General features: G+C 39.4%; 1 protein-coding gene across 6 annotated transcripts in view; it reads right to left on the bottom strand.

Annotated features, from left to right (window-relative positions):
• Positions 1 to 26,395, bottom strand: part of NME7 (NME/NM23 family member 7) — a 96,514-nt gene that overhangs the window by 51,123 nt on the left and 18,996 nt on the right. For 5 of the 6 annotated variants that reach the window (XR_013923597.1, XM_080363576.1, XM_080363575.1 and 2 more), the window contains 5 exons: positions 23,639 to 23,805; positions 17,731 to 17,841; positions 14,014 to 14,064; positions 11,452 to 11,659; positions 8,201 to 8,306 (listed from right to left, as the gene is read on the bottom strand). Coding sequence is in view for 5 of the 6 variants with exons in the window: in XM_080363576.1 (XP_080219702.1) it covers positions 8,201 to 8,306; positions 11,452 to 11,659; positions 14,014 to 14,064; positions 17,731 to 17,841; positions 23,639 to 23,805 (643 nt within the window). In the remaining variant the exon portion in view is untranslated. Of the gene's footprint in view, positions 1 to 8,200; positions 8,307 to 11,451; positions 11,660 to 14,013; positions 14,065 to 17,730; positions 17,842 to 23,638; positions 23,806 to 26,149; positions 26,343 to 26,395 lie in introns of all 6 variants that reach the window. The other variant, XM_080363579.1, reaches the window with a different exon arrangement.

Genomic DNA, 26,395 nt, shown 5'->3' with positions numbered 1-26,395 from the left:
TTGACTGTGTTCTTTTTGAAAAAGAGTGCCCAGAAGCTAGACATAGTGTACAAGTTGGGTTCTGACCCGCACTGAGCAGAACTAGTTACTGAAAAAAGAAAACAAAACCAACCTAAATAAACTGTGTCCAACATTGTGAACATTAATTGTGCTCATGATATATCACTATTTCAAACATCTCTCTACAGACTTCTCACTGATAACCTGTCAGTTGTTCTCTATTTGTGCACTGATTTTCCTTCCTCCGTGGTAGTGCTCTGCAGTTACTCACATTCAGTTTAATTTTCTTCACATGGCTTCACTTCTTTAGTTCATCAGGAATGTTCTGAATTCTAACCATGTCCTCCAAAACTGCAGTAGGTGCTTGGTACCATCTGCAAACACTGTAAGCATGCTCCATCCTTCCCCATTCAGTCATTAATGACAACATCAACAAGAACTGGCCCAAGGATGGGTGGTGAGACTTCACTTGCAAAGCTCTTTTAATTTGATGTGCTCATGTCCAGTCTAATGTTCACGAAAACATTTAAGGCTATGCAGATGCTTATGCTGCACAGATCTAAACATACAAATAAGTTCATTAAAGGAAAATTTTGGTTTCCTAACAGCAAGGGATGAAGGCACTGATATTCAAGTGAATTACACTATCTGATTCTGTTTTACCTTCCTTTATGGAAAGTATACTTAGAGAATTCAGAGATCAGAAAAGCATATTTTCCTTCAAAAAAGACATACTGGTAAACGTCCATCATATCATCACTATCTAAGTAGCTTAAATGAAACTATAGACTCTTGATTCATCGGTTTCCTTGGTGTGAAAGAAGTTTCATTAGCCTGAAATGCTCTGGACCACTCTTAGAATTAACTTTTCTTTAACCCTTTGAGAATGAAAATCCCCAAATACAGCAAAAAACACTCATTCCTAATGTTTGGGGTTTGTCTTTGGTTTTTTATGTCAATACCATCATCCCTGCATAGAGATGATTTTCAGCAACAGGAGCATCACTAATATAAGTCCACTGGACACAATTTGGAAACACTCTCCAGTGGTAGACGGATACTCAGAAACTTCAGCAAGGATTGGCTGTGCCATTTAATCTGTTGGGGTTTTTTCCTCCTCCTATTCCTTCCAGTATCAAACTGTCAGAAAGGATATCCAGATTCAGTTCACCTCCTCCAGTACCCTAAACAATTCAAATGTAAAATATATTTTTCATACTTCAGAAAAATAAACGTCACTTCCCCACTAGCCACTGAAACCCAAAGCCAGTCTAAGTTGGGAAGCCAATGCCAAGCTGCTAAAACTTTATGCAGCAAATAGTCAAGAAACAACATAGGCTTGGTTTCAAAAACAAACATCCCAAGCAAGGAATATCCATCATTACAACTACAGCAAATAATTTAAAACACAGATGGAAGCAGATGAAATACTGTTCTCCTGCAAGCTAGATTTTTTAATCCAAAAACGGTGATAAAGTGGGAAAGTAGGTTGCTTTCATTTTAATCACTTTTTCCTAGCTTCTCTGATGAGAAAAAAACCACAAGCACACAGACAAAAAACCCCAGTACCACCAGATACTACCAAACACGTCAACACCCTATATATAATATACTCAAGGAAAACATAAGAAACAAAGTGCATCTAAATCTTCCATAAATATGTCTTCTGCCTGGGCAAATCTGTCTGAAAAAAAAAAAAACAAACCAGCATCTGAAAGTATAGTGCTTTACTAGGTAGTTTTCACGATTGCAGCACTAAGATTGCCATATTGCATGTGGGAATATCTAGAGGTCACAGCTCAAATGATCCACTGTCTTTCTTACAAGCATCTGCAAAGAACTGTGTTCATCCCACTTTTTTTTTTTTCCATTTTGAGATTCTTTCTTCAAATAGTTCATCCTGTTAAGTCTATCAGGGCTATCACTGATGTCCTTTGTACTCGGCTTTGTAGATGAGAAACAAAGAAAAGTTCTGCCTATGATTAAATGAAGTCCACAGCATCTGCATTTCACCTATTGTGCACACTTATCACAGACAGAAGATATGCTTTCAGAGTACTTATGAGAAAACTGCCTTCCTCATTTTTTTCTCTCAAGTGTGAGCAAACAGCTTTCTGAAAACCTTGGTTCGCTTCTAGGTTTCCTGAATCTAAAAATAATGAGTTACTCAAACATATGTTTAAAAACCCAGGGTAAAAAAAAATATTCCACAGTTTGTTTACAATTTAAAAAAATATTATGTAATAAATACAAATCATCTTGATAAAGAACAATTATATAGATAGCTAGTCCTGAGAATTATGGCAGATTTGCACCTCTTTTATCCTGCCCTTCTTTGCTTTTCCAGCTTATTTCCTTTCCTAACCACATATATGTAACTATACTTAGCACATTTGTCCTGGTTTTGCTAAAAACATGACCAGTTTCTCTTTTAGTGAATTTTCCTCTCAGCTAAGTGCCTTCTAAGTAACTGTACTTTTCTGAATTTTTTGCCTGCATGTTTTTTCTCAGACACTGTACTTGATGCTGATATTGCCAAGGTCAAGACCAATGGAATGCAGAAGAAGCCTCATGTTTAGATTTATTGCTATGACAGCAAGAATTCCATACATCCCATAATTGATAGGGGTGTGTTTGAGGAGGGGCGGACAGAATAGGTGACTAAAACTTACCAACTGAGTATTCCATCCCATAATCATCATACCCCCTATATAAGAGAGAAATCACGAGGGTCTAGCTTCTCTTCGACCATGGTCAGCATCTAAAGAGGACCCTCTTTGTCTGCCTGCGACCTTAGGCCCAAGGCCCTGCAATCTCTGCATCCAGTTTCTGGTTTGCTGTGAAGTCCCGCCCATGAATTCCAGGTGCCTGCCCTGCAGCTGCTGGAGCCACGCCAGCTCCACACACTCAGCTCCGCTGCTGCTGGAGTGATGCCAACTCCATATTGAGCATTCAAGATTGGTTTTGTATATTTTGTATATTTTCTCTATTAGTAGCATTGGTAAAACCCTCTAAAACCTTCCAACTTGAAGTTTAAGTCTCCCTTCCTTCTTATCTTCCTTATCATCTTTCCGATCTAAAAGAGAGGGTGGAGGGAAGGTGAGGGGGTAACAGAGGGCATCTGCCACAGTTTATTGTTGCCTTGCCATAAACCTTGACAACACTACAGAGGTCAATTGGACATTTTCACAGCGATGCTTACTTCTCTTCCAAAGAGCAACCAGGATATCTCGTGACAGGAACAGCTCTTCAGTTGTTTGCAGTCAGACATATAATTTACTAAAATGCAGGATTTTAGTCCTTCTCTCCCCACTATCTCTCGTGAAGTATCACAGAATCACAGAATGGTTGGGGTTGGCCTGATCGCCACTATTTTCATCATTTTTTTTCCCTGCTTGTTTTTCAAAGGAATTAAGTAAAAACCACATCAAAGAAACTTTAAACCAGTCATGAAATACCAAATTCTAATTCCTGCAGAAAACGTGACTAAACTGTTACACATAAATACATTAAAGTTAATCCCACCCAGTGATCTACAAGGTGCGATTTCTGCCAACAAAACAGTCGAGTCATAACTGTCCTCAGGGCATTAAACTGAATTTCATCCATTTACGATTTTGGCTTCTGAGTACTACTGCCAATACCTCCAGATCTAATAACATGAGGGGAATTACAAAAAGAGAATGTCTAAATGATTGCCACTGTGACCTTGTATCTGAATTATCAGAAGCTCCAAGCACAAGAAGCAAGTGGGTTACAGAAACACAGACCCACACCAAAACTATCCAATTATTAAGCAATCAAACCCTACAATCTTAATCAACACACTGAAAAGCTGTGCTTACTGGTTACCATACTCCTCGACTGAAAACTGGACTCAGGAGAAGAGAAGGAGGAGGCTAAAAGACACTGAAAGTGTGGCAGGTTCTAAAGGCATCAAACCACATCATGTCTCCCTGACACATCCCTGCTCAGAACAAGTCTGCATGGAATAATATCAGGTTGCTCTTGCATTCTTTCAGCTCCCAATCAAGAGGAATCGGACTGTTCTTACAAACCCCCTTCAGAGTTAGAACACAATCACCCGGCCACTGCCAGCTTTCCAACTAGCCAGGGACGGGCTTCATCACCATGGGAGGAGCCACTAGAGAATGAGGTAAAGCTGTCTAGTCCAGAGCACTGAGCTGCATCACCTTCCACGGCCTTCCCAACTGGTTTCCCAACTGATCCTCCACAGAAGATGTTATGCCGACATCAGACTGATCAAGTAGCTATTGCTTTACTTCTTTAAGACATGCGTATGATGCATGTTCCTCGAAGGCCAGCAATACCACCCCTTCAGCGTCACCAGCACCCTTGACAGCTAAATTTAAACTGCTTGTAACTCCCCCGACACCCTTTATCGGGCCCTGGGGTCCCTCTGCAGTCTGGAAAACACTTTGGGCACTCTCGCCAACAGGACTCATCACGTGTGTGCCATGTCCTGCTGCAGGTGGTTGGTCTGCGCTGCAGTGGCTGCCTGGCAACAGATGTTTCTGTGTGCCTGTCAGAAGAGGGTCAGCCAGGCCAGAGATAAAACCAACTGTGATTTTCCACTGCTTTGTCACTGGATAGGAACCTTATGAACCCCCTGTGGTAATCAAAGGCAGTTCCTAAGAAAAGATCCTGTCTGAGAATTAACCAGTGTAAACTAGAGACTAGATCCAGCCTTTTGACAGCAAGGTAAACTTGCTGAAAAGCCTCTTAGCTCACAGCTGTGGTCAAAGTAAACTATTTTCCAGGATGGAAAAACAGAAGATTTTTCCTTCTAAGAATCAGTTATGCAAGAGACTCTGGAGGAAAAAGAAACACTGGGAAAAGGACTGGAAAGCAAAATTCAAATAACGAATTCAGTCAAATGTTTCTGCAGAAATAGAGACTAAAGCTCTATATAAGCTCAAGTATTTAAGTGAAACTTCATGTAATTGTACATGTGTAATGAGCAGATTATATTCATGGTAATTAGATAATCAAGTTCAAAGCTTCAGCAATGCATAGGAAATGGCAAAAAGGTTTATTTTTAGATACTCAATACTGAAAATTTGTGGAGCACAAATCTGCAAGGCATAAGAGGCTCTGCTGCTTTGACCCACATAAATTCCTCTCCATGCCTCTGCCAAACCACCTTCTCACACTGACGGCCACACAGGATTTACTTTTCTCTCCAGCTGCTGAGATTCCACTTACATTCTCCCCATCAGAAACAGCAGGGAGGACAGTCACAGCTAGAAGCACTGCTGCTGGGGGTAAGCAAGCTGCTTATTTTTTAGATCACGCAGTTTCCTATGTGCAATTTTGCCAAAAGGGCATCTCACTAGTTGCTATAGCACCTACTTCAACAGAGATATAGGAGATGTTGCTGGCATAACCAGAATGTCTCAGGCATCACTGAACACAGTAGCTAACAGCTGTTAAAAGGGAGACAACATGAGCGGGGTCTCCCCTCTCTGTCGCGGATCACTGAGCCCAAATAGGTCAGCCCTTTCTTCTACAAACTTTCTGCCTACAGATGTACAATCCCATGGGGCCAACCTGCTTCGCTGCCATGTCTCTGCTCTCTAATCCCTAAAAACGGGCTTCTCCCTTCTCATCTGCCTATTTCAGACCAGCAGCTAGGAGAAGATTCAGGTCTTCTCTTGAGCAGATTGTTTGGTCCCCCAAAACCCCTTCAGCATTCTATTCCTGACTCCAAAACACTCTGGATGGGGAAGGGAGAATGGTGACCTTTCTGTAGAGACAGCCTGCCACTGGATACATAGCATGCTCGAAGCTTTAAAAACTTTAAATCTATAGGAGGCAAAGGCTATGTTCTTTCAAATTTAAAAAAGGCAGTTTAATCATGAGAGTAATTTCAGAATTAAGACATACAAAAACTGCTGCAAAGCTGATGCACAGCTCTACTCTGCTGTGCATGGTTCTTACAACTGTGACGATGTGAAGTGCTTTATAAAGAGACCAAGTGTACAAAAAGAGATGCCACTCAGTGATATTTCTGTTGTTACTCACAAAAACAGGCTGAAGAAGAATACAAGAAAGACTAAATAAGACAGAAGAGGACAAGCTAAGAAAGCAAAATCCTCTCCCTTGCGACACTCCTGGCCTATTGGGCTGATGTTGGAGAGTTCCTGCAGCCCTTGTGAAGAAGGGCTCACATCTTGCCTCACACCGCAGACTGGAAACAGTCCAGTTGCAATATGAAGCCACACCAGTGCTCTCAGCCAAAGAGGGAGACCATGGCCCAGCCACAGCAACTCTTCCATCCCTAAACCCAACTCCCCATCAGAAGTCAGACTTCCAGAAAGTTTTACAAGACCACCTCTGTCTTGTGATCTCTTTAAGAGATGCAGCACCTGTGTGGCTTTTGAAATATTCAGAGTAACATTGGGGAGAACAAGCAGGAACAACAGAGCTTAATCAGGTAAAAGCATTATTTCATCATTCTTGATCTTAATTTAAAAATGATAAAACACTTGGCTGACTTATGGAAGAAAATTCAATTTTCATTTCTTCATTCCATTGAGGGTAGTAACCAAAGCTGTATGGATGGAGATCGCTCAAAAAAGGTATACTTCGTCTTCCAAATTTTAGTTGCTGTTTGGCAGCTGTGGTCTGCCTTTCATCCCTCTGTGGTGGGAGAAGAAGGACTACATATTGAATATTAAGCTCAACTTTAGTCCAGACTTTCCAGTACTCACATTGCAAAGTTGGATGTGCACTTACACTTTCTGTTTATCTATACCCATACCTCCTTCTCCCTCTCCCTCACCACCCCTATCTCTCTCAGACACTCAGGCTCCCAGAGGGGAGTGCAAACAGGGCCAGAATTCGTCCTTTGGTGAGTTGGAGAAAATTCTGAGTTCAAGAAAAAAGAAAGTAACAGACAGGGCACTATGAAATCTGCAGAAATGAAGAACATTAAAAGTAGGAAGGGACAACCTGAGCTCACTAAGAGAGAGTCTGAGCCCCCATATGTAATAGAAATTACATCTTAAGTATAAGAAAGGACTGCTCAAGACATCCACTTTGCTATTTTCACAATCAAATTAAAGCCTTTGACAATCCTGCCATAGAAAAGTTTGTCCTCTGCAAACATATAGCTGGGTAAGATCATAGCCCAAGTTGCTTCCCATATTTCTGTAAAAGGAACATCACACTGTCTTTGCTGCATGGCAGACTTATCAGTAGCAGATACCATGCAAGGCCTCAGAGAGGTAACAGGCATATTATCAGCAGTGAGTGTGAGACTCCTTCTTGTGAAAGCCTTTTTTTTTTTTTCAGCAAGCTCTCCAGACATCTCACTTGAGGTGTGAAAGGACTGGAAACTGCTACGGTCACTTCTGCTGTTTCCATTTCAGCTATCCTTAGAGAAGTGATTAAAACATTGGAGCATGCTCTACATCTTACTAAGAAAAATCTCAATGTTCTCACTTGGCAATATTTATTCTGCACTCAAAAATACTGTTGCAGTGCCAGAGCCAAAATATTTTACTGTACTCACTTCTCCTACACATGGTCCTGTAGCTAAGTACAGGACACAAAAGTGAGATTACTTTTGCATGGTAACAGTTGGGCATGCAACATCTCCAATACTCACATGGTGAGCTAATAGGACATTCTCCAGCACAGAAAGGTCTTTGGCTCCCTCTCATAGAGTAAGCCTTTTCTACTTTCAAACCCCACAAGACTCATATCAGCACAAATCTCCTTTTGTGTGTAGTTTTAACATAATGTGTTACTGCGAGTAGTATGAGTGGAAGGCCCTGCAATATGGGTGTCCTGCTTTCACTCTGCCATGAGGATGCTAAATCTCTAGTACATGAGTGTGGTGGGCAGACAGGAGCAAGAGCATGGCAGTTGTCACAGTAAGATTGACGAAATCTCATATTTATTCTTATCGCTCTTATTTATTTTTTCCCACCTCTCACTTCTTATTTGGAAATTAAGACGTATCCACATGGAAAACACTTAACCCACTATTTACAGAACTGAACTGAAGAAATACTAAAGTTGTATGAAAGACAATGTATTTGCATACTTTTACATGTACTACGAAATATATCCTACGCTCTTGCAGCCTCATTTTCTCCAAAAAGGCCACAGGAATGATCATGGATATAATGAAGCACACGTTGCTTTCACCTCCACTATCTGCATTGCTTACCTTCATTAACTGCATGAGGCTTAATAATGCAACAAGTACAGTTTGTGAATTTTGCACTGTTGACTGGTCCGCGACCTCCACTGGAGGGAAAGAACAACTCCAGCTCCTGAAAACAATTGTAATTGAATACATTTTAGTTTGATCTAACTGCATACATCACATTTTATCACAAGTAACCACATCTGAAGTATCTGCAGTCACAGAAGATAAAGGTTAATTATAGATTTTTGAGCTCCCAATACTTTTTCCCTGTAATATTCTCTCAAATATCTCTCTCCTTCTCTGACATCATTGCTACAGCCATAAAAACATGATCTGAATATTTCTTGCAATGTCTTTCTTTTCACTTCCACTACACAAATCATTTCGATCCAAACCATTCAAAATGCTGCTGCCACAGCATCTGGCAGAGGGGTTCCCAGCTTTCTGAATTCTATATCTCTTTCCTCAGTATCTTTCTCAAATCCATTCTTATATACACATATTTTATCTTCCCTCTTTCCACATCATCTTTTCTACTATATGAGCCAAAATGCAACTACCATCCATTTCTCAGTAGGTTTTGTTTCTATATGCAAAACTGACCTCCATCCCATCTGTTTACAACTTTTATTCCTTCTATCTTAAAGAACTAAACTTACTCTAAAATTGTTGACTCACTCCTCATGCCTTACTGACCCTATTGTTTTTTTTCTTTACTGAATTGAACCTGGTGAACTCAATTGCTCTGACTTCTGAGACGAATCAAAAGAACCTCTTTGCCTCCAATCACTTCCTTTCTTGCCACCATCACTATTCAGGTATCATATAGCGTGGGTCTCAGACCATACTGGGGTGAGCTTGACAGCCAGGCTCCTTGCCTCAGTGATATTTTTTCACTGTTGACTGCAAGCTTTATGCTTTTTCCATATCATTTATTCACATATATTACACAATCTGCCAATAAACATTAGTCAAATGCTCAAAACACAGATTCCATTTCAGACCTATTGGTCAAATTCATTAAGAGAACTGATGAATTTCTATGAAGGGAAATAATAATAATCTGGAGATAGTACTACTGAATTTGATTTTTTCTTGTGTAACAGTAGCAGTGCCATTTCCTGGAATTGTGTCATTTAATTTACTAGCTAAATTCAGATGAATAAATTTAGCTATCTCCCAGTCTTCAGCTCATGTCACTCTGACGATTCCTGTAATCCTTACTTGAACAATTATACAATTCAAACTAATGGGTCTTTCAACAGAATGGAATCCATGGTTTTTATCCTAGCAAATGATCCACATTTTAAGTGGGCATATCTGAGACAAAAGACTTTGTTTCCTACAGCCTTCTACTGATTAAATGCTGAGTGCTTCAAAGACTTTGTCCCACTCTGTTAACTAATGTTTACTCCAAAAGAAGCAGCCATGAAAAGGCAGCCAAACATTAAAAATATTTAACACCTTGTTTTATCCATTAAAAATCGTAACAGTAACTAAATAATGCTGAAGGACAAGGATAAAGAAATGCCAAACTAAAACCAAGTGGAACCTTGAAAAGGAAATTATTTTCCTTTCCCTTCATTCCTGATCTAAAGACATTCCAAAATTTGGCCTGCAGAGAGATGCCAGCTTAGAGTACACCAGAAGCATACTTTCATGTGGCATTTAGCCTCCAAAAGAACAACTCAGACTTCCACTGTAACTGTTCAGTTTACAATGCATTCATTAGATGTGATTGGGATTTTGAGTTTCCTTCAGAAGAGTTCTTTTAGGTCCCTTTATCTTATATTTCTTTCTTTTCAGCAAAGCTTCTGCAAGGTACAGCCAACTAGTTTCCATGGCAACTGCTATTCAGCCATATACTATTGGGCCTACTAAATTAAAATAGGCAGAGGGGTACTAAATTAGCAATTTTTGTTGATTTACTGAAGATTGGTATCAGTAAGACCACAAAAGATGCAGACACCTGAAAAAGTTCAGCAAAATAGTCCCACAATCATAAATATATTGCAGATGAATGGGGCCTTCAAATTGCATTTCAAAAATAATGAAATGTAAAAAGAACAACAAACTTAAGCTGAAACACGTACTTATGCTTCTAATAAAAAAATGTATGCTAATAGATGCTCTTTTCTACACTTTTGGTTTAACAGCTGGCACAGTTGTCATGACAGTACACAGAAACAAAGAGAAACTTCCACCCTTACATATGAAGACATCTAGCTATTTAACCAGAACTACAAAGACTTTTTTGACTAAAATTCTGCTTCATCAGAAAAGATCAGTTTCATCCAAATACCTTCTGACTATGCACCATCTTCATCAAGTTTGCCATCAGAAAAAGTGTATAATTTCTTGTCAAAACCAGAGCACATGGAGAGGATCCAGCAGCCCAGGCACGGTACAGATAAGCGAGATGAGTGCTTGACCAGGAGAAAACCACCCATGCTTTGCAGCTACGCTATGCAGCCTAACAACCAGCCAGAAGAAAAGGCTGACCAGCTCTGTCCTCACCACCAGGAAATAATCTCTACATATATTTTCTAGTATACAGTACTTGGCAGCTTATGGTCTACAGCTAAGATACCACAGCACAATACCAATCAGCCATTGTATAGCAGCATATCTACCCCACAACAACACACACAAATAATCGCCTCAGTTCTGTAGAAATGCTGGTAATACCTATCACCCAATCTCAGGGCTTTTTCTTAACCCTAAGGAATGACATACTGCAAATAAAGCAAGCGAGAAGCTAACTCCTCAATGCCAGGTCCATTGTATTACTTGTCAAAACATAACGCAATACAAAGTGGCCTGCTTTCATAATTATTCATTCTGAACAATGACAGCAGAGGAAAGCAGGCTGCAGGCAAAGGACTGGTAAGGACCGTAGAGGAGAACAGGTAAGAGAAACACTGGAGGGCACAAAAGGATGTAATTGTTTCATGCCTTTCTTGTTACGACCAACATTGGTAGGCTATAGGTAGATTATGCAGACTATGCAATTAACTCAATGTTTGCGATGTACAGAAGACATTAAAAATGACCAGGCATGCTCTCCTGATCAAAGGGCCCATTGTGGCAGAGATAAATGAGATTTCTGTTTCCAGACAGTTTATTTTTCCATGCTTAAAAGGATCCACAAAAAATATCTACACTAGTTCTGAAGTCAGGTGGGGGAAAAAAATGAGGAACTCCTGATGCAGCTGTTATCAGGTAACATAAAAACACACTTCAGTCAAACAACACAGTCAAAAACTTACTTGAGCAGCTGAAGCAACTGAATCTGGGCCATGAGCTGCATTTCTTAGGCCATCATGTCCATAGTTTGCTCTAATGCTGCCTGGTGCATCAGTCTTAGCCACTGCAGAGTTTGCTGGCCCCAACAATGTTTTCCATTTACAAATTGCATCATCTCCTAAGATTTCCATAGCAACAATGGGACCACTCGTTATAAACTCCAGAAGCTCACTGCAAAATGGAAACAGCACATGGTGATCCGAGTTACAAATTAAAACCAACAAAAACATATGATCTAGTGGAGATGCTCAGAACCCAAATGGGCAAGGCTTTGATCAACCTGATCTATCTTTGAAGTTGGCTCTGCTTTGAGGAAGAGGTTGGGCTAGGTCATGTGCACACATTTCCTTATGGTTGTAGAAAAAGAAACAGATAATACAAACTCACTCAAGCTAGTATGTAGTATGTTAGATTCCAAATGAATTTTTTTAAAGATCAGTACTGGCTACAGTGAAAGAGACCCTGCCAATCATTCATCTGACAGGAACAATTCCTAAGCATGTCTGCTCTGCACAGTGAGATTTCAGGATCTTCATGCATGCCCTGTGTGTGTTCCCTACTGACACAACTTCAGCACTGCTGTCAGGACAGATTGCTCCACTGCCCTGTGGACCTCCCTCATGGATTTTGCCCAGACAAAATCCAAATTAGGAGAGAAGGGAGAAGCAATATTGGAAAGTTTGTAGGGGAGAGGAGACTTAATCACAAAGTAAGTTATCACATTCTGGCATAAGTCAACTGATTTTAATGAGATGAATCCAAGTAAGGAGAAAACATTATCAGGAGCAGCCTGCCTCCTGTCCTGATCACCTCACTCACATGGAAAACAATCACCCAAACTGTAATTCTATTCTATATCTTCACAAAACAAGCCTGACTTTTCATTGTGTAATCAGGAAAGAACAACAAAGGAGAAAGTTGACTCAACACTTTTTGTACTACTTCCTTAAAAAAAGAGCTTTACACAATTGCAACTGTGAATGTGTGTACTTCTCCAGTCATCTTCTTCCTAATGATCATTTATGCAGAGAAGAAGAAAGAAGAAAAAGAGAAATCCTACTAGTTCTTTGCTAAAAGAATGATATTAGAACTATGAAAAGTTACATAAACATAAAGAAACTACACAGGGAAAAGTTACTGGAACTCAGATTCTGTTGGTCAGAAATTGCTTATTTAGGAAACAGTTGAATGGCTTAGACATTCATACCCAAGGAAAAAAGCCATTTCTACAACACTGCTTCCTATGCAGGGTAATGCTGAATATTAAATAATTTTAAAAATTAAACTATTTATATTAAAACCATTATTTTCCAAACAATTGCTATTTTTCCCTACTATTCACTAGACTTACACTGGCCAGTGAACTTGCAAGTTAAATCCAAATTTAAAGACAAGTAATACAATGTTAAATATAAACAAGTCAGAGATTTTACATTTTACTGCCTTAAAGGTTCTTGTTCTGCTAGATTTGCAAAGCTTTATAACTATTTGTTTCTAATTTAGAGAAAAAACCTACATGGAAGGTGTAGCCAATAGGACTGTAGGATGTGAGACAGGCACATCATGGTGGACAAAGGCTACAGTTCCTCAGATAATCACCATTAGTGTAGATAGACATCTGTGAAATAACACTGCAGGTAAAATTCTTTCTTATTTATCAAGATATTCAAGCAGGCTTATTCAGCAAAGAAAAGACAATTCTAGATCTTCCTCTGATCTCCAAAGTGATCAGAGTAGCCTGTGGCCATGCCTCTCTGAAGGGCTTGAGTTTGGACCCACAATAAATCAGTTGCTGTTGCAGGAGAGCAGCTGGCAGGTCCTAACACTCAAGCACTTCATAATAGTACTGAAAACAGGTCTTTTGACCAAGTCAGTGCAAACCCAGGTTCCAACCTGTCTGAAAAACACAAGGCAGAGCTGCACCCTCTTCCTAAAAGAGGCAGACCACCAAATCCAGAGGGAAGAAAAGAAAGTTTTTTGTTGGTACTTTCAGGCAAAGTAGAAAAGACACGATTTCTGGATCATAAATGTCAATCTGGTCAGTTATGGAAAGACTAAGGTTTTTCATACTAGGTGGAGCAGTCTAGCACTACAGAAGTTTGACATTTTGTCCAAGAGCAGCAGTACAGTAAACAACTGCTCCATGCACTATCCTTTCAGTTACTTATGATTTGGGGTACTTGCTACCAAATGAATTCTTGCAGCTAAGTTTTCCCCCATTACTTGCAAGCTCCATCCTGCTCCTGAAGATGCTCCTTCCCTTGGCTTTGAAGTTTTGCCTTGCTAGGAACATTTTCACTTCTGAGAGACCAAAGACATTCCCCTGATATCACCAGGTTGTAAAGAGTGTGAGTTAAAACCCTGCATAGCTGAAATAAGGATCTATCCCTGGAGGAAGATGAATAAGGTTCATACTTTGCAAATGGCTGATTTTCAATGGTCCTGCAGTACCCAATATAGTAAAAGAATCCTGTGCATTCAACAAATAAGCTTAATACATGTCAAGCCGAAATTGGTATACCTACTTATAATAAGGTTTTGATTGATGGTCTACGTAGAAATCAACTGCTTCTTTTCTGGAAGAGTAAAAGGATACAAATGGATACATATGTAGATACATACACACACACACACACACACACACACACACATATATATATATATATATAAAACTTCCTGAAAATCACAAACTATCATTCATCAATATGTTTCTACAGCTAATGTCTTTGCAAGCTGGACAGCTTCTAGGGTATTCATGTCCAATAACAGAAACTACATTTAACTTTCTGTCATTTTTGTTGTGGCTACAGGTGTAGATTGTAGCTGGTTCTGCCTTGTGCTCCTGCTCTGGAAAGTAATTACTGCAACCTGTAGCATGGATTTTCAGGGTCATTGATGGTCCCCACATTCTCAGGTTGAAACATAAATGCAGCAGTCACCTTCTTGCCAAGCCATTCACTGCTATGCTGTTTCCACCCTTCATCTCAGTTTGTGTATGTTTATTAATGAAGTTTGGTTTTAAAAAATACATAAACAATTTATCTGCTTCACTGGAACCTATTTCCTTATCAAGAGTAGTGTTTGCTTCCACTGGTGCACAACAGAATATTGTATAACCTGGTTTCTATTCAGTATCCTCAAATGTTACAAGTCACCATAGACAGCACAATGCCCTTCAGATTAAAACCTGCTTTCTCCCACACTTTCCCACTTGAAAACTCGATTCGGTCTTGCACTTCCCCTCAGGGAACAGAGCAGTTACTACCCACTGCTTTCTCCCAAAGCAATGCGGTTTCTGTAATGAGGAGGACTCCTTACATTGCCAGGCAAATAAGAGCCACTAGGCATACCAGCACCAAAAAGACACCTTTTTCTGGCAGGGGGTGTCTCTCTCCAAGCTCTGCATTGCCACAGCCACGCTGTTAGCAGCACTGGGCTCGGCTACACAGCTACACAAGTTTCATGGACCATGCTACAGACCCACCATCCAGTCACTGGTGGGCTTTTCATCTCACCAACCGCTGCACACCACCTAGCCAACCTATCTTCTTTCCTGTTTTTTTTCTCCAGCTGCCTCTCATGTATGACCCTTGCTTACTGCAGTGCTTTCTATGCATGGCAATAGCTAGAAAAACCCATAGGCATTTTCAAGTCCAGCGCTGTTATTTTGCAGCTTCAAAATTTCACTTCAGAAGTGCGGGCTTGGTCTTGGCATGCTCCAAACCCTGGTGTGTACCACTTTCTGAAGGTGGAATTTGTGGAGAAGGATAAGCTATTCAGGAGGACTGACAGGTGAAAGCAAGCAATATTGCTCATCCCTACTCTGGGCACAAAGTTCATAATCAAAGTAGAGCTGCAGGAAGACTAAAAGATTCCCACTTGGAAAATTGTTTTTATATGCAATCTTCTGATTTTTTCTGATCTCCACGATTTTGCTCACTTTTTGCAGCCCTCTTCACTGAAAGAAATTACCTGCATGTTTTTCAAATAACAGATTCCAAGTCTGAACAAAGGCACAGTTCTGTCATCTGTAATAGAACTTTTCACATCTCTCTCCCATTTGCAGTCCAGACTTAAGACCAAGATTGCCAGAGAAAAGAAATAACCTCAAGAAGAACCTAAGAATTTAATTTTCCTAACCTTGACAAATATGTGAATAGTCACAGCTTTCTGCAAAATGACCATCTGCTCACTGGAACTGAGTAATTCCTCGTTTGTTGCTTTCAATTCAGTGTAAGCATGAGCCATTCAAAGTTCAAAAGATTATCATTAAGCATACAGCTAATATGTTTCCCTTCCATTTCATAACTAAGGCAGAAACATGATTTTAAAATGATGCTACCCACATCAAGCTCATAGTACCTTCAAATCTACACTCTGCAAATTGCCTACAGTTTTTGCTTACAATTCACTATTTCACCAGAAAATCCTCTTCTTAACTAATTCACCAAATAATTTTGGAAGGCAAATACAAAAAAGGTATGCAAACAGGTTAAGTTTGATCGTTTTGGAACATGAAGAAATATTTGAGGGATATATTTCTAAAACAAATTGAGCTCTGCTACTCAGTTAAGAATTCCTATTGCAATAAATATAAAACTGCAGTTGTGCTGTATAACTAAGTTCCTTTTTCATTTCATCTCTCTCATTAGTTCTCTGCTTGTAAAGAATGAAAAACAGTGTTCACTCGGGAATAACAGACTGAACTGACATATGATCAAACAAAAATACTAGAGAGCTGACCTACCAAAACAGGTGCCTGCCCTTACTTTCATATTGTGGCTACAATTTTTACAGAAGACAGGAATCTACTTAACAGTGATTGCGAGACAAACGCCAGTAATAATCCCTTTAAAGAAAGCAGTAGATGATGGTGCTGGTTTGAATGAGCATGCCTGCAGAGATCTAACGGCAGAAGACTTTGGCAAAACCACAGTTCTATAGTTTTAAAATGGCACAGCCCCAAGAAACAGAGCATATAGTATGCAGAGAAACCAGAAATACTCAAGACATTATTTTACACGCATCCAGTATCACAGCCCAATTTTGTACTTATTAATAATTATTTTCAATTACACAAGACAAGCAGGAATTTTGATACTAATAGGCAATAAAATTTCAAGTCTCAAAATTTCTTGCCTTCAGTGTAAGTCAACTCTAAAACATGCAACTTGGCTCAACAGTTCTTCAAAATCTCAGACACTGAAACAAAGAACCACCCCAACTAACACCTCAGGATCAAATCTCTCAGACTGCAGGAGAGCAAGCCAAAAATAAAGCTGTCTTGCAAGACATTGTGAATTGTAAATCAGCATTAGAAACCTGATTGAACTTACAATCTGGAGTCATTTGAGGAAGGATTTGGGACCAGTACCATCAAACATTGCAGCAGGTAAATGCAGAGACAAGAGGAAGAAGTCACATAGTTGTTTTATCAGTATTACAGAAAGCCAAAAAGGTTTTGAAGTAGGGCAAAATTGTTCCTGACCTCACACAGAAACCATAGGAACACACAAAAATGGTACTAGGTAAGACAGCTTTTCTTTTCAAATACACATTGTATATGAACAAGTTTGGCAAAGCAGCAACAGAGAAATAGTGCAGTAACTTTGGGAAGTCTTCCAGGGTAAATTAATTATGTTTTCTTTCGTCTGCATCATGCCCATTTTTAAAATCTTGTGGTTCAATGAGATAAGTGGAGAACAGCAAAGGCTGAGGTGGATTAGGAAGATGGACGAGTAAAATCTGTCCAACCCTGCAACATCATCATCAGATCACTTGCTTTGCCTGTGACTCGCAGTCATTAAAAAGCAAACCATTTTTGGTTCTGAGAGCACAAATTAAGATAATGGGTTTATTGAGAGCAAAACCCCCCAATTACTTTAAGGACAACGCTGTTATAATCAGCAATATGATTTTTACCAGAAAGCCATGAGGTGAGGACATTTGGACATGTCAGTAGTAAACACTGCTGAATTGCTAAAGCTATGGTAGTCACCCTGGATTCATACAGAAACATGACACATTTAATCATCCATAATCATTTGCACAGAACTTTAAAATACTTAGCTTAGTTTTCTACGTGCTTTCAGAAACCTACATGATTATGAAACAGATGAGTCTTCCCTCTATTACTCACTGGAATGGATTTGATGTGTCTAACACCACAGGATAGCTTCAGAGAACATTCTTAACTGCAAAAATACTCAGATACAGTAGAGCTAACCTTAAAAATTCCTTACCTTGAAAGCACCATCATTTTGGCCTTAGTTATTGTAAATCCTGCATTAATAATGATATCAATTAATTCTCCAATCTTGGGCACTGCATCAGGTTTAATCAAAGCCAGTGTTCTGGGGGAAAAAAAAAAAGGAAAAAAGTAGAGAGATGCAGTCAACACTACTTTCCTTAGAGCATTTGGTGTGCATGTTGAGTTTATATTTGGACAAAAATCCATCACATCAAAGACAGTAATTCTGCCACAGCCAAACATCATCGTTCCAGTGTCTCATCAATTTCCACACTGCTCTTGAACGCCTGCACAAGACATTCTGATTAAAAAAAAGAGTTCTGCACATTACAATTTCCTCAGCTTTCTAACCCAAGTCAGCTCCCAGTGGTCCCCCAGCAGTTATTATTTACTGGCTTCTCCCTTCACTCTCAGAGCAAACAATTTGACCAAAAAATTTGTCTTAGTTAGCTAGTGTATATCTATAGCTCCTCACTTACAGCTCTGGGTTACAACACAACTGATTTGTTAATGTCTCCCTGTGCTTGCTCAGCTCTCTTTTTTCCTAATGTTAGCCGTTATATTCATAAAAATGAAGCTGTTAATAATTAAAAATACTACTTAAACACGTGCCTCTTCCATAAAAAAAAATAATAAATGATTGTTTTGTTATTACTTTTAAAATACTTGGAAGCTTCAGTGAGAAGAAGGTCCTATTATGCTTGGTACAGTACAAACATTTCATTGTATACAATTTGCATGCCAAATAGCTGACAGCATTAATAGACACAATGAAAGGTTGGCAGAGGAGGTATTACATCTCTTATACCAACTGATAGCTATATTCTAAGGAAGACCAATACACAACTCTCTACACTCTCCCCCACATCTTTGTTTCCAAGTACATCCTGTCTTCTCAATAATTATCTTTTTATACTGTACATCCCCAAGGCCAGGACTGTTTTATTAGTGCACTTTGCACAGCAGCAAGTACACCATCAGCACTAAACATATTATTAATCAAAAACAACAAGCACAAAAAAAACCCCTCTGTAAAATGGCATTTTCTATTTGCATTCATCTTGCAGTGAGTCAGCTTCAAATGTGCTCAGCTTACAAATCAACAGATTTATTCAACCCTGTATCTGAAAAACTCCATGTCTGAAAATCCTAAAGAGCTCTTTCCATCTTTTCCACTGTTTCCAATAATGAACGCTACCTAAGATAGATTTTTTTTTAATTGCAGTACTTCCTTAAATGAAAGGCATATCATTGCAAATTTCTTATTTTACATACCAGCATAACATGGAAAGCAGCCGTTAGGTTAGCAGCAATATATTATAGCCTGGGAAAATATGTTAAGGTTACAGGAGACGGATGAACTTCAACTAGATCTACTTTGAACCTCAAGTGACCTCAGACTGACAGATGCTTTGGGAACAGACTATCTATTTCACAGCAAATCTAAAGGAAGGTAGGTGTTAGGACCAGGAAACCTAAAGATTTGAATGTATGTGACATTTCATCTGAAAGTAACGGAGAGATATAAATGACCTTCCGAGCTCAGAAACAGAGATCTCCTCAAGCATTAGGAAGCTCATACACACAGACCAGCTATACGACACAAAAAGACTGACGGACTAAGGGTGTAGCTAGAAACCGCATCAAAGTAGTTAACCAAGCCTATGCTTCAGCCCATTGCAGTGCAAACTAAAGTAGGTTTAGCCCTGTCTTCAGATCAGCAAAGATTGACCCTCTGGCAAATACTCAACCTGGTTTGTCGGCATAGTCCATGCAGCGTACGGCCTGTAGCCTGTTCCCCTCTTCCTCAAGGATTTTATAGCTCCACTTCATTTCGTGATATGATTTATCGTGACAGGGTATGCCACATGCATTGTGGTACATGAGGGGGAGCAGCTGCATGCTTGACCGATGACACGTACCCACCTGGTCACACCACGTGTGACCTGCATCCTGGCATAAGAGGTTCTCAGCTCTGTCATTTACCGTGAACAGTAAGGATCGAATCACTGGAACAAGATCTCCAGTACCATTTGCGTTTTCTTGAGGAATACTTTTTTGAATTTATGTTATTACACAGACTATTTGAGACAGACTGCTAATGCTAGAAAGAAACTGCCCCTTATTTTGGTAATTTCAAGCTTTCTAGTAAAACTGTTATTCCTAGCAGTATGTAATGAAATATTGCATTATGAAGCAATTTATCTAGAAGAAATTAATACAAACTGCAATAAGCAACTGTTACAATATCTTTTCTCTAACAGTGATATATAAACTTTAACATTTCAGTGTGAGCTTCTCAGAAGTATGCAGGATAAGAAAAGTACAATTCAGGATGCTGAAGACTGTTTCTCACATTGGATTTTGATTCATGTGCCCTATTTTTAGTTTTAATCAGGAATATGTTTCTTGTGGTTTGACATGACGCAGTCTGTAAAGTACATCTTGAAACAGTTTTATGTCTAGGAACAAAGGAGAAAGAATGAAAATTAAGCTAATTTGCTTATATTTTCAGAGAGACTGTACGACAGTACTCCAATGAGTACTGAAACAGAAGATGGGAACTGATCAAAGGAACGGTGCACAAAGCATGCTGTGGCTATGCTTCTGAGATCTACTTATGTCTAATAATAGGACTGTTGCGTGTACAGTAGCTTGTGTCTTGTCAGGGAAGAAATGCTGATTATGTCAATAACTAGAAGCATAAAAATAACATATTCCAATTAAAAAAGAATTCAAATATTTCTGGTTGAGACCCAAGCTTTATAACACTATTTTCAAAGTCAGTGATATTAACTGACTCTAAGCATAATCTACTCAGACAGGACACACTACCCACACAAATGTCTACTTCAAGCTACAACCACCCAGGATCACAAGCGAAAGACTACAGAAACAGAAATCCCTATCCCAAGTCAGTGATCTCTTATGTCGTACACTCTAAGTAAGCACATGCTTACTTACCCATTTTAGTTACTGTTTGTGACCATTTCCTTATGATGCACTGGGAGGGGAGTTAGAAAGAACACTGAAATATGGCTCTATTTAAAAACTGGTCCTAGACGTAGGAAAAGTAGGGGTAGAAACTCCATAGAACTGTCTTGATAATTTTAGGCTAATTATAGAAAGGGCCTGTGCAAACCTAGCCTCTTTTTACAGAGCTATTTCGTACCTCATGTACCTAGAGTCATATTGACTTGGTTGACTGACAAAAACAAAGGTCCCTAAATCAAAACATTTAAGAATTTTACATGCATTCCTCAGTCTCCCTCAAAGGTCTTTGCTGAGTCTGTTTGCATACATGTTCAATGATAAAAGAACATATTTCCAATGCTGAACTAAACTGCTGATAGTTCTGTACAGCACAAAGGGAAGAAAAAGATGGTGAAACGTTCTGCCTCATACATCATCCTTAAAGTTATTAATAGAATTCCAGCTACAAGTTATTTTAGGAATTACCACGTATTGCAGAAATCTTACTATACATGTTTAACTAATAACTGCTGTAAAACCTCCTAGAAACAGGCTAGAAAAGACAAACACTTCATATGCAACTGTTTCGACCAAGGACTCTTTTAATATGACTCTGTTTACCCAGTGAAAGTTTCTGTGAAGAAGCTGGATTTTGAGAATCCCTTGCTTGTTTAAGACACCTTTTGCTATGTTCCTTTGGGCTATTCTGAATATGTAACACCACTTGCATATCTATGTTATCTTTCAGACAACATTCCTGAAATGTTTTCCAAACAGCTGACATGTCATAAATTCCCTCCCTTCCTTTTGTAGAGCAGCACAAAAATGCACTCCCTCCCAGGACCACTTCATTGACACAACTATGGTGTTGCTGTATAGACAGCAACTTCCCTTACAACAAGAAGAAAATGTCATTTTATCACAAGATGCCTTTTCTTGGTATAACTGCATCAACACTAGGGCTTATGCTAGTTTAGGCAGAGCCGGAAATACAGTTATAAAAATGATATTGATATAAAAGACAATAAACAAGACAGATGTAATCTACCCAAGGCTCCACTGAGGAACAGAGAGAGTACAGAAGCCGTCCTCTGGTGGTCTCCACCTCCTTCACTGCTCTTCCACCATTCCAAATTGCAGCTTGGAGTAAAGGTATCAGGAGAACTCCTTCTGGAAAGATACTGTAGCAGTCATTTCCAAGGTGATGTTTTTGTGAGATTAAGACAAAGATATGTGTTGAAACTTGTAGCTCTTCCTGTATGTCTGGTTATGTACAGCTCTCCAAAAAGAGTTCAAAATAAGCCCAGAAGGAGCAAGAAAGTAGGGAAATAGGGCTCACTGGAACATTGTACCTAAGAAAATATTCTGTATTCTTTTCAAAAAAAGATGGAGCAAATTATCAAAATGTATTAATTTAAAAATTGTGAGATGATCTGCACTGCAGTTAAACCAGATTTAAAGTCCTTGTAAAATAATCTTATTGTGATTTTATTAAGGGTCTCCTGATATTTTGGTTCTTGGATGGGCTCTGAAGGTCTTTTCCAAAGCAAGTCTTTCAACCAAAAAGAGATGATGAGTCTTCATCCATTATAAATGAAATTTGTCTTAAGCCTATAGGTTTTGTTGACATTCTGTCCCGGTTTTGTTAAAAAACAAGTTTCTCTTTCAGTGAATTTGCCTGTCAGCTAAAGCCTTCATATTAGCTGCATTTTCCTGAAGAACCAGACACATGTTTTGGTAAACCTAGCAATGGAATGCAAACTTATTGATAAGCATGGACAGACATCTCGCAACAGGGGCAACGAGAAACCGGTGACCAGGAAACTGACCAACTGTGTGTAACATTCCATTCACGTGAATACTTCATATAAAAGGGGGAGATCACGAAGATCTCGTCCCTTTTCCCTTTCCCTTTTCCCTTCTGCTTTTGGCCGACATTAGGAGAGGACCTTGCTAGTCGTCCCTGCGAACTGAGGCCTAGTGAGAGACTGAATCCAGCTCCGGTTGGCTGCAGTGTCTAATCCAGGACTTTGGTTGCCGGCTCTGCAGTTGCTGAGACTTTCAAGATTGGTTTTGTATATTTTGTATTATTTTCTCTATTCTTACTAGTAGCATTAGTAAAACATTGTTAATTTTTCCAACTCTCTTCTCTCTGTCCTTCTTTCCCTCCCGATCGCCTATCCTTAGTGGGAAAAGGGGAGAGGGAAGGGAAAAAGGGGGAGAGGTGGGAGGGAGAGGATAACAATACATCTGCCAGGGTTTTATTGTCACCCTGCAATCTTAACCCTCGACACATGCTCACTCCATATGTCCTGTCCTCATGCATAGAGTTTAGGAGATGCTGAAAAAATTATCAGAAAAAAAAGTCTTTCCTAGTAGGAAAAACAATGGAGAAAGAGAATGGGCCTCTCTCACTTCTGTTTCTGCTGGTTTTAGTTACTCTTCAGTAGATCTGACTGGTAAGGCACTAGGCTTCTGCACAGATCCCAGAGATGTGATAGTTTTGCAGGATCCAGGCCTTTCGAGTCTATCACACATGAGGGTTACCATAAAAATTCTGCCTCAAGAGAATCCACAAATCACAAGATCTCTACTGCTGCCTGCCCCAGGGAAGTAATAATGCTGAACAGGAGCATTTTCCTCCTTCCTCTCCTCTCTCCCAAGGAGAGACCTAGAAGAGGCAGTTGACACCATGGGGAAGATGGCCTTGAAGATTTATCAGGTAGCTGTGACAATCATGGGTTTGCCCATAAGCAGGGCCCACTTCTCTCCAGCTATCAGTGTGCCAGACTACTTCAAACTGTGTGCAAACTTGTAGCTCTCTCTTCATTTCCCCACAGTACAGAAAACTTTTTTCCAGCAAAGAACAACTACTTCAAAACCCCAACCACAAAGGAGGATTTAAAAAAAACCCCATGCTTTCTTACCTTTCTTTGCGGCTCCCCAGCTTGCGGGCTGTATATTGATCCCCATAGTCCACTAAGGACAGATGACGGGAAAAAACAGTAATTTTGTTGCCCACAAATAAATCCTCAAGGTGTAAGCTCTCATACTTGGTACGCTTCAGAAAGGTGCGATGGTTCTTCACATCATACTGCAGAGAAAACAAAATTAAAATCTACCATAGCAAGAGATTTAAGCTGTGGGAAAACTCAACCTAATTTTTACTCAACCTTCAGAAATTTCCACAGTAATGTTGGATTGAATCTGATCACTAAATTTATTTAATTCCTAATCCTTTGAACTTGCAGGTGTACCAGGAAAGCTTAGGAGACTAAACACTGGTTGCCAGTTTGTCACATTTAAACAGTCTCAGGCTGACAGCTATGTTTGCATTTTTTATTTTATCATTTGCTTGTGCTAATTTAAGCTGTGATAAACGGTTCAGGTGCCTAGTGGATACCTCTGCCCAGTCTCACTGAGCGTTGCCCCTAGCAGATCAATGCTGTTTCACAGACCAACGGCTCACACCAGGAACGATCAAGATCCACACTGTGGCAGGTCTCCTCTTCAGGGCATCGTTCCAGTGACACTATGCTTTGTTGGACTGCATAAGACTCAGAATTAGGGACGGATGGATGACTGCAACATTAGGTTGAGAAGTTCTCACTGCCTAGAGCTACAAGCTCAAAAGCCTGTCAAGACAATTCAGCCATGTATCATCACTCCAAGCAAGAACCAAGACATTAATGTGTGGTTTTCTGGCTGGGCTGGCAAAGTACAAAAGGCAACCTGATGAACATTTTCTTCACTGCTTGTAGCTATTACGGATGCCTTCAGTTTCCTGGGGAAGTCTAAATCCTATGAAAGGAAGAGCTTTCTCCTCCTCAGGGCAAACTTCCCCTTCTCCGTCTTGAATTACGGTACTGTCCTCTATTCCAATGATATATAAACTAGAACAGGATTAAAGGAACATCATTGCCACAAATTTTGGAGGGAAAAATAAAAATAAGAGCAAAATTACATACTCTTCCATGTTCTGAAATGTAAGAATACAGTTCTCTACTGTTAGAAGGCTAGAAAAATTAAGTTTTTCCAGATAAGCCAAAACTTTGCAGATCAGATAATATCAATTACTTTGATACTTTTTTCTGCTGAGGTAGGATTATATGGAAGAATCCTTCCCTGCTGAAATGTCTCTAGTCCCTTAATACTTGCTCCTACTCAGTGTGTGGTAGGGAATTAAATGACAACATGCTGAAAAAAAATCACTTGAATTCAGCTACTTGTTTTATCCTGGACTTTGCCAGAAAGTCTGTTAACTGAGTTGACCGTATTCAAATTCTTAGTATCTTGACTAAAAATCTGAACATTTCCTTGATTATTTTACTAATACTTGCTAGAAGAGCCCAAGTAAAGGTGGGGGTGGGGTTGGGAGGAGGGGGACACATCTACCTCTGTTAAAGAATTCTTTAGAGTGAAATTTTGGATCTGTTTAAAAGACCTTTTTACAAAGTGAATGATAAGCCAGAGGAGAATTCTGAATTTAATCTCTGTCCACAAACCCACTCCCAAAATTGATTTTGATAAATTCTGTACATTGAGGTGTTACATGCATTTTTTGCTTTTTCAACTCCTGTCCTGATCACTCACAGTCCATACACACTCATGACTGTGTACATACAATACTTAGTATTTTAACATAAGAGCACAATAGCAAAATGCAAAAGTCTACCAAGCCATCAGTATTTAATGCTAAATGCATTAAGAAGCTTAAGAACACCTTGAAAGCTCTTGGGTTTGAGACGTCTAGGTGAAATGAACAACAATTTTGCCAGCCTACACATGGTTGTGTAGGAAGATTATTACAGCTCCTGACTGATTAGCTAAGCTGTCTCTGAGAAATAAAAAATACAAATCTTCACATTTTGAAAACTGCCACACACAGACATCCTACAAAGAACTAACTTACAAAGCACAACATCATGATAGAGTTTGCTTAAAGAGACTATCAGTAAAGAGTGCAAGGTGCATCTCCTCACACAGGTGGGTACCATGGTTTCAGTGGGCTGTAGTTTGGGTAAAAACAGGCAGATTCCGCTAGCTTTCTTATTTCTCTATTTGATATTTATAGCAGGAAAATGAAAATTTGACAATGAAATTACTAAGCATGGATGTCCAAATTTAGGCTACTCTCAGACCCTTAGGTCTTCATTAAATATCCAAAAAGACTAGTTCAAGCCATTTATTCATTCCTAAAAGGGAGCACAAAGCTTTGCTCGGTTTATTAGCATTATCTTTACAGTACATATTACATTTTTATATGCATGCCTGCTACTGCAAATGCTTGTTTTAACCTGCTATGAATAAACAATGGGTATTAGTTCTATGAACCACAAGTCAGAAAGGTCTCTGCAAGCAACCACTGATGGAAAAATTTAGATCCCACTGTCTGAAACATCCATGCTTTCATTAAAACCAAATTAAGAGCAATTTACCATTTCCACTACTTTGATAAGAATCTTTTACATTTGCTTTTCAGAAACTTCTGGAATTCCAGCTGTAGCTTATTCCTCTGTTTGGAATCAGCTTCAATTTATGTTTCTCAAGCAGTAGGTCAGTGGTCCTGAGTTTCAATTCTGAAACCCAAGTAGAGATTGTCAAGATGTATCTCTCCACGTCAAAGCAAGCCTTAAGGAAAAAAAAAATCATAAATATGGAAGCTTCTCCATGTACTTCACTGT

The sequence above is a fragment of the Nesoenas mayeri genome (genome assembly GCF_963082525.1).
Source record: "Nesoenas mayeri genome assembly, chromosome: 1".
Classification (NCBI taxonomy): domain Eukaryota; kingdom Metazoa; phylum Chordata; class Aves; order Columbiformes; family Columbidae; genus Nesoenas; species Nesoenas mayeri.
This window is presented reverse-complemented; position numbering and strand designations above follow the sequence as displayed.